Genomic DNA, 9,092 nt, shown 5'->3' with positions numbered 1-9,092 from the left:
TCTTGGACTTTAAAGAAGCCCTGGGAAAACTTTTTTTTCCCCCCTTCTTCTTCAGTTGACTTTTTTCTTTCTTTCTTTTTTTGGTTTTTTTTTTTTGTTTGTTTGTTTGTTTTTGTTTTTGTTAAGATGAGCTCTAGTAGATTTAGGAAGTGGGTTAAAAGTGAAAGAATATTTTATGTTTTAATTGTCCCCCCCTATAAAATGACAGCGCCCCCCCTTTAGGCACCGGCTTTTTGTGTACCATAAAAGCTTTTACTAAGTTGTCACTATCCATGGATAATACCCTAGTCATGCTCGACGTTTCTGAAGAGCAAAGAGGGCGTTGGAGAATCACTGCGGGAAGGAACAAGGAAGCTCATCGGCACTTAAAGTCCCCCTGAACAGGCCAAGGAAGTTAAGCATCCGTGTTCTTTACGAATGGAACCAAGGTCCTGCTGCTGCTGGGAACTTTGCACAAAAGAATGAGTTTCTGACGGAGGCGCTGAGAAATCTGTGCAGATCCACACATTTACAGATACATTTACACAAACTGATGGGACTTGCAGTCCCAGGGGCAGGCTGCAGTTGGGGAGGGCGCCTGCTCTGAGTTCCAGGTGGATTTAATTTCACTCTCATTCCATTCCTTACAATATGACATTTCTCTCCCCTCCTTTTCTTAAAAAAAGGAATTGTAATCCAACGCTTTTATCTTTTTTATTTCCTTAACTGCACATCTTCACCCTCTTGGACTCCCCTGCTGATTTAAGAGATTTGTTTGGTTCGAGGATTTTACGTGCTTCTGTTGCCAGATTTCAAGGAAGAAAGATTTGAAAGAACACAGTACAGAGGGGAAGAGGTATCTTAAAGACAAGTTAAAACACATTGCTTAGTATGAGAGTAATAACATGCTTAAAACTTTGCCAAACAAGAATATTTGGCAGATTTTTAGTCATTTAGAAAGATTTTATTTTGTTATTGCTTCGGGAAAACTAGTGGGTTCTACCTAGGGTAGGACACAGACATGGTCACCCACACACTTAGAAACAGACATGGCCACACTCATTTAGAAGCTCACACACATTCATACACTCAGAAATATACTCAGAAAACTCACACCATCCCACAACCTATCACCAGCTCAGCGTTTATCAATCACTTTAGTTGGTCCTTGTCCTACAAAAGTGATTTTGGACACTCCACTACCCAGGACCTCACAGAAGCCAAGAGGCTTTGCTTTGGGGAGAACTTCCCACCAATGCCCAGGACCCATTAGGAACCAAGCAAGCGCCAGCGGTGCTAGCCTGGCCCCTCCAGGTGAGAGATGGGATCAAGCCCCGCCACAGACCATCCCTGGCACCTCTCTAGCGGAGCAGAGAGCATTCCCGCGCCTGTGTTCATGCTCTCCCAGTTAACGCGCGCATTTAGGGAGATGTCCCCTCCCCCTGACCTTTCCCTATCAGAAACCAGACGGTCGCCTCCAGCTCAGTCCCCAGGGCTGCGGAAGGGGGGCAGGAGGAGGAGCTGGGTAGAGGAGGACGGCCCGACTCGGGTGCGCCTGCCCTATCACACAGACATCTGTTCTCAGCCTCTTCCTCTTTATGATCGCTACAGATGACAAGGGAAGTAGAGCGGACCGAGGCGGAAAAAAAAAAAAAGTTATGTCATAAAGATATAAAACGGTGCTGTGACTCACCTGCTCTTAGCCGCAGGTACGGGTTTCGTGGCAGCGTCTCCAGTCTGCTAGCCAGGAGCCCAGATAGGCCTAACGTCACTTGGCCAGGCTGACTCAGATGGCCGAGTTTCTAGTGAAGGGGCAAAATTGGGGCTTTCTCCTTTTCCAAGCCTGAAGTCGGGGGAGGGGGATCATCTGTATTCTCCAGTCTCCCGGGGTTGAACTTTGGGTCAGTAATCAGTACAGTGGGAGCTGGAAGCGGGCAGAAGAACAGGAAAGGCACGGTATGGGGCTACTGCCGGCGGCCCCCAGAAGACGATGGGTCCCCCTGGGAAGGGACTCTGGGGTCATTTAGCTGGCTCGGCCCCGCGAGCCGGCATCCAACGCCACCGCCCCCAGCCCTTCTCCGGCTGAGCCGTTCCAATCCAGAACCCTCGTTAGCTTGCCCGGCCCCGCCTATTTTTCTTTTTTCCTTTTCCAAAGGGGGTTACTCCCCCCCCCCATCTCATTTCCCTCTTCCCCCAGGCTCCGGGCTTAAACCAATTACGCTGCTTTGCAAACAAAGTGAGGGCCGGGTTTGAAGGAGGGGGCTCGGCGGGAGGGGGCGCAGGGGGCGCGCGGCGGCAGCGCGGCTGGGCGGGAGGCGCGGCGGCTGGACTGGCGGGCGGCCGCCTCGCAGGTGCACCTCGGGCTTTGTAGGTGCGAGCGTCTTTGTGCGGCCGACAAATGGGGAGAGGACGAGGAGGTGGGCACTCGAGCGACGTAAGATCCACATCAGCTCAACTGCACTCGTCTGGCAGAGGCCGCCCGCTCACTTCCCGCGGAGGCGCTCCCGGGCGCCGCGCTCCGCGGCCGCCGCCTGCCCCCGCCCGCCGCGCCGCCTCCGCCGCGCACGCCGCGCCCCGCAGCCCCTGGCTTCCTCCTCGCTAGGGTGGCGTTGGGCTGGCGCGGGCGCTCGGGTGACTGCAGCTGCTCGGCTCCCCGCCCCCCAGCCCTGCGCCGCGCGGCCGCCCGTCGCTTAGCACAGGGCTGGATGGTTGCATCGGGCAGGGTGGCTCCAGGATGTTAGGGACTGTGAAGATGGAAGGGCATGAGAGCAGCGACTGGAACAGCTACTACGCGGACACACAGGAGGTGAGAAGCGGGCAGCAGGCGGGACGCTCCCGGAGCCCCTGCCGGGGAAGGCCCGGAGAGGCGGGCGCCCGGCCGGGTGGGCGGCTGGCGGGCTGGGGGCGCCTCCTACGTGCCATCGCTGCGGGCCCATCCGAGGTGCTCCTGGACAGGCCTTGGCCGGGCCTTGGAGACGGATCCGCTGCCCCGCGGGGGAGGTTGGGTCCCGGCGTTCGGCGCTTGGAGCGGGCCAGAGGGTTTTAGGAAACTCTGGCCTTTGAAGGCACCCGCTCTAGAAAGCGCTTGCCCCTTCTCTGCGGAGAGCGGGAGCCGGAACCAGGCCCGGGGCGCCGCGGGTTGGCGGGCGGGCGCCGGCAAGAGTTGGAGGTAACTCTAGGATAAAGACAGAGTTCTCCAGCAGGGCGGCCTCTTCCTCCCACGGATGACATCCCACAGATGTCTTCAGATGAAAGCGCGCTGCCGTTGAGTTGAGCGTCTTAATAATAAATCGATTCCGAAATTTTATAAAACTTCTTTAAAAGCCCTGTTTGGGGAGAAGTCGGCTCATTTTACTCTAGAACCGCTGGGTGGCGCTGGTGCGAACTGACTTTTCCTCCAGCACCCCAATAGAGAACCTGTTTCTCTTCATTGTCCCCTTGGTGGCACGTTCATGTGGTTTATTTTACAATGTGCACAAAGGGATTGTGAGGAAAACCACGTACAGGCGGGACCACCACCTACTAAAAGTATTTCTCTTGAAACAGTTGGCAATTCGCCCCCAAAATTTCACCATTACTAAAAACAATTATCTATAATCTTGGAGAGAGGACGAAAAAAAAAGGGGGAAGAGAGAAAGAAAGAAAGGCTTTAAGACATGGACAGAAAAATATAGAATCTAGAAATATTTTGATAGTAATTGATTTCTTTAGATTTATGTATTTATATATTCACAAACTTAGCTTTAATTTATTTGCATACCATAGCAGAGTGTGCCTTGTTAAATTTCTACACCTTTTAATTTTTCAAATGAAATTGTACCTGCTGCTGAAAAAAAAATCAGACATTATTTTTATTAAATTATCAGAAATGTTTTTATGTTTCCAGACTCTATGTTTTTAACATATATAGGGCATTCCCAAATTGCTACTGATAAGGGTTTTCTCCTACTGATAATTTTTAAATGAGCTCAGAACTCTTCCTCAGGCTTAATTCAGATGCAGACATCTCAACCCATTAGTTAGTGAAGTCCTCTATAGAAAGAACTTTCTTATAGGTTAAAGCTGAGAATTGGGAAATAAAATAGCATTGGGAGAAAATAAGTAGACTTTGATTTTGGAAATTTAAAGGGGGATTTTAAAGCAAAGCTTTGAAATAATCACGGCAACATACCAGTATAGGAAAACAAATTAGAACATTTTGACAAATCGTGTCACCAAAATTTTCAAATGTTATAGGGCTGGAAATAGTAACGAAATTAGTGCAACTTCCTGAATGGTTTAAAGAGGTGTACATGTAAAGTCAAGTTAAAGTTAAGTGTAGTGCATTGATACTATTATGCACTCCCTCCGACCCCCCTCCTCTTGTAGATCTATTTTTAGTTTTTTTTCCCAAAACTTAACTTCTGAGTTTCTGTCGCTTTTAATATTACAGTTGCTACAAGTAGATGGAAAACACTCGTTCTAAACATAATAACGAAAAGTCACCATTTGGAGGGAAACTGCTAAGGCGGTAAAGCCAGTTGTTGAGAAATGGATGATCATGTGGCCATGAATGATTAGTTCTATCAGGAAAAGTTTAATTAACAGCCACCCTGCACAGCCGAGGCTACTATGTGGTCAGCCTGGCCTGGCAGGCTTAGGTGAGATAGGCACAGAGCTGGTTCTGTTGCCCGCCCCTGGGGGGCTACACCACCCAACCCACCGCACCGCGTAAGGTGGGGTGAATAAGCAAAGTCAGAGAATAATTCTGTTTTCGGAGTTTAACTCCTTCTAACTAAAATGACTTTGCTGAGGGCGGTCTGGGGTGGAGACTGGAATACCAACTGGCGTGGATGTAGAAGACGATGGAGGGGCCCTAGAAGTCGGCCCCTGAGACTGGCATGTAAGGCGATTACACATCTTCCTGGGGACATATTTTCTGTGAGCGCTTGTCTTTCAGGCCTGCCGCGATAAGATTTTTTCCCTGCTGTGCAAGACTTTTCTTTACTCTTTCTGGGGAGGGCGCCTGACAGTTTGCCCGGGATGGGGGGCCCTGCGCTTTGCAGAAAGGCTCCCCGCATGTCTCCGGCTTTGCCCCCGGCGGTCGGCCGCCCGCTCCCACTACTAACCCCGCCCTCCGGGGCCTCTTTCCTCGCTGTCTCCGCTCCAGGCCTACTCCTCCGTCCCCGTCAGCAACATGAACTCGGGCCTGGGCTCTATGAACTCCATGAACACCTACATGACCATGAACACCATGACCACGAGCGGCAACATGACCCCAGCTTCGTTCAACATGTCCTACGCAAACCCGGGCCTGGGCGCCGGCCTGAGTCCCGGCGCTGTGGCTGGCATGCCGGGCGGTTCCGCGGGCGCCATGAACAGCATGACGGCGGCGGGCGTGACGGCCATGGGAACAACGCTGAGCCCGGGAGGTATGGGCGCCATGGGCGCGCAGCCCGCGGCCTCCATGAACGGCCTGGGCCCCTACGCGGCTGCCATGAACCCGTGCATGAGCCCCATGGCGTACGCGCCGTCCAACCTGGGCCGCAGCCGCGCGGGGGGCGGCGGCGACGCCAAGACTTTCAAGCGCAGCTACCCGCACGCTAAGCCGCCCTACTCCTACATCTCGCTCATCACCATGGCCATCCAGCAGGCGCCCAGCAAGATGCTCACGCTAAGCGAGATCTACCAGTGGATCATGGACCTCTTCCCCTATTACCGGCAGAATCAGCAGCGCTGGCAGAACTCCATCCGGCACTCGCTCTCCTTCAACGACTGCTTCGTCAAAGTGGCGCGCTCCCCGGACAAGCCTGGCAAGGGCTCCTACTGGACGCTGCACCCGGACTCCGGCAACATGTTTGAGAACGGTTGTTACTTGCGCCGCCAGAAGCGCTTCAAGTGTGAGAAGCAGCCGGGGGCCGGGGGCGGAAGCGGGAGCGGGGGTGGCGGCGGCGGCGCCAAGGGCGGTCCTGAGAGCCGCAAGGACCCCTCGAGCGCCGCCAACCCCAGTGCCAACTCGCCCCTTCATCGGGGCGTGCACGGGAAGGCAGGCCAGCTAGAGGGCGCGCCAGCCCCCGGGCCGGCTGCCAGCCCCCAGACTCTGGACCACAGCGGGGCGACGGCGACAGGGGGCGCCTCGGAGTTGAAGACGCCATCCTCCACGGCTGCGCCCCCGATCAGCTCCGGGCCCGGGGCGCTGGTATCTGTGCCCCCCTCCCACCCGGCGCACGGCCTGGCTCCCCACGAGTCCCAGCTGCACCTGAAAGGGGACCCCCATTACTCTTTCAACCACCCTTTCTCCATCAACAACCTCATGTCCTCCTCGGAGCAGCAGCACAAGCTGGACTTCAAGGCATATGAGCAAGCACTACAGTACTCGCCCTATGGTGCTGCGTTGCCCGCCAGCCTGCCCCTCGGCAGCGCCTCGGTGGCCACCAGGAGCCCCATCGAGCCCTCAGCCCTGGAGCCGGCCTACTACCAAGGTGTGTATTCCAGACCCGTCCTAAACACTTCCTAGCTCCCTGGGATTGGGGGTTTGTCTGGCATGGCCATGCTGGTAGCAAGAGAGAGAGAGACAGAAAGAGAGAGAAAAATCAACAGCAAACAAAACCACACATACCAAGCCGACAACAGCATAATAAAATCCCAGCTATTTTTATTTCATTTTTTGTGTGTGTGCACAATCTTTTCCCCAGTGCAAAGGACTGTTACTTTGTTATTGTATTCGAAATGCCTTGTGTATATTATTACAAAGAAAACCAATCCCATACCAACAAAATTTTTTCCTGCAAAGTTTAACAATCCACAAATGTATATATGAAATCCTCCTACTTCCTTATTCCTTTCCCTTTCTTCCCTCTTTCCCCTCCAGACAAGTTCTAGTCTGTGCAGGGTTTATTTAAAGAAAGAAAGAAAGAAAGAAAGAAAGAAAGAAAGAAAGAAAGAAAGAAAGTCAGACTTGTAAAATATTTGTTTGTGCTTTTTTCCCCCTGTCCTCACCTGATCCTCCACAAGTTTACAGGTCTATGGCAATACTCTTAACCATAAGAACTGAAAGGGTGAAGAAACAAGTCGACACTAGGGCCTGTTAAAAGTATTTGAAGGACAACACTGCTGTTATGCAGCAAAACATAAACTGACTACAAACATCAGAGCCATTTGTTATTCAGCTTCCATTTCTGATACATTCAGATAGCAGATGTCTTAAAATGAGATACATATATATTATGTACGAAGGTATTTATGCACATGCTCAACTATGTAGACATCCTCCATATATTTGCATAACACGTAGAAATAATAGGTTAGTGATGTACATGGAACATTTTCAAGAGTTGCCTGACCAAGAAGTTACAAAGACACCCTCCTCCCTTGTCTTCTCCACCCACATATAGCCAGCCCTGAGAAGAATTGCCATCCTCAGTAACTCTGCTCCTTGCTTTGCAGAGTGCCATTGTCATGTCATTCTGAGGTCACATAACATGTATAAAAGTAGCTTCTATGTATCCGTACCATTTAAATAATATTTTTCCAGGAAAAAAGGAATATTGCAATGTTGGAGGAGAGATAAGTTATAGGGAGTGGTATTTCAAAATTTGGTCCAAAATTCCAAAATCTAAACGATTGTGGCCATTTTAATTATTGCCATCGTGTGCTTGTTTCATTCAGTGTTAATGCACTTTTCACAGCTGGACATGGTGTTAGTATAGCCAGACGGGTTTCATTATTCTTCTTTGCTTTCTCAATGTTAATTTATTGCATGGTTTATTCCTTTTTTTTTTCTTTATAGTTGAAATTGCTTTAAATGATGGTTAAAATTACAAATTAAAAATGTTAATTTTATCAATGTGATTGTAATTAAAATATTTTGATTTAAATAACGAAAATGAAAATTTTAAGATGTGGAATATGTTCTTGATCATTTGCAGTTAAGGACTTTAAATAAATCAAATGTTAACACAAAAATATTTGTTACTTTCCTCAATTAAATCCAAAGTAAGTATTCTGAAAATGATATTTTCCAGTCCAGCACCGAATATAAATGACAGAAAGGAAAATGATCTAAAACAAAATTGTTTTGTTTATTAAACGAACGGGAAGCGAAAAAAAGCAGCCAAAGAAATCCAATAAAAGTGGGTAATTGATTTAAAATTGATTTACTATCCCAAGAATTGAGATTTTTAAGAATAATTATTCCCTCCCAGTAATGTTTAATTTTTTAACATGAGCTTGTCTTCTCTGTTTCCTTTGAGTCTGTCCACAATGAAATCAAATTCATTAATATAACTACATTTCCCCCTTCCCCAATGTCTAATTTTCCTTTATCTGAGAAGTATTCTAGTGAGAATAAAATATCAGATGTGGCTGATAAAATTAAGTTGTCTACAACAGAGAATCCTGAACTTCCCCCCTCCCCCATTAAAAAAGAAACAAAACTTAACCATCCTGGTAGCTTTGGAAGGGGCCAGGGAGTCGAGTTAAATCACTCCTGCAGGGGAAGCTTTGTGCCACCAGGACATTTCAGGGAAGCTGCTATTTTGTATCTTGTGAAGATACTTTTAAAAATATTGTTTCTAAAAATACCATTCCTGAGAACTTAAAGCTGATGATTTGTTTGCCTTCTAAGAAGCTTTTAAATGCAACTTCACACCCCTACAGTTGCTTGAGATCACAAAATCATTAATCTCCTTTGATAGTAGGCTCACTTTCCAGTCCACCTATTTCTTTGTAAGTCTTGTTCGGATTGACATCAACAATAACACCACCAGCCCAAGCAGAGGCTAGACTGCCTGAGCCCTTGTGTATGAACTCCATCCTCGCCGGGGCTTGAACTTGGCCAGCCTTTACTTTGATCGCCCCACTCCACACTGCGGACAAGATAAAAAGATCTGTGTGAGTCCCTTAATTATCGCGTAATTGCCTCCCCAGATGAGAGAAAGGGTGGCATGTAGCACTTGAGAAAAATCCAGAAATCCCACCCCACCCCCACTTCAGCTAATGAAAGGAGGAGAGGGAAATAACTTGTTTGAATAATTTTGAAATCTAATTTGGAGGCTTTTTGGAAAGACATTAAAGTCCCAAAAAGAGGAAAAAGCTTTCAATTTCAATAGTTATTTATATTTCTATGGCGGGTA

General features: G+C 48.9%; 1 protein-coding gene across 1 annotated transcript; it reads left to right on the top strand.

Moving 5' to 3' along the window:
• Nucleotides 1-1,684: 1,684 nt before the first annotated feature.
• FOXA1 (forkhead box A1) lies at nt 1,685-8,918 on the top strand. Its single transcript, XM_046009944.1, has 2 exons — nt 1,685-2,785; nt 5,129-8,918. Exons 1-2 carry the CDS (start codon nt 2,714-2,716, stop codon nt 6,473-6,475), a joined length of 1,419 nt encoding a protein of 472 aa, XP_045865900.1. The 5' UTR covers nt 1,685-2,713; the 3' UTR covers nt 6,476-8,918.
• Nucleotides 8,919-9,092: the final 174 nt, after the last annotated feature.

Source organism: Meles meles, chromosome 6, assembly GCF_922984935.1.
Source record: "Meles meles chromosome 6, mMelMel3.1 paternal haplotype, whole genome shotgun sequence".
NCBI classification, from domain to species: domain Eukaryota; kingdom Metazoa; phylum Chordata; class Mammalia; order Carnivora; family Mustelidae; genus Meles; species Meles meles.
Note: the sequence above shows the minus strand (reverse complement) of the source record. Positions and strands in the feature narration are given on the sequence as shown.

Bases quoted from the DNA above. Each gene is read 5' to 3' on its own strand.
- FOXA1 (XM_046009944.1), top strand. From the start codon at position 2,714: ATGTTAGGGACTGTGAAGATGGAAGGGCATGAGAGCAGCGACTGGAAC. The intron at 2,786-5,128 runs GTGAGAAGCGGG...TCTCCGCTCCAG, and splicing joins ACTACGCGGACACACAGGAG to GCCTACTCCTCCGTCCCCGT.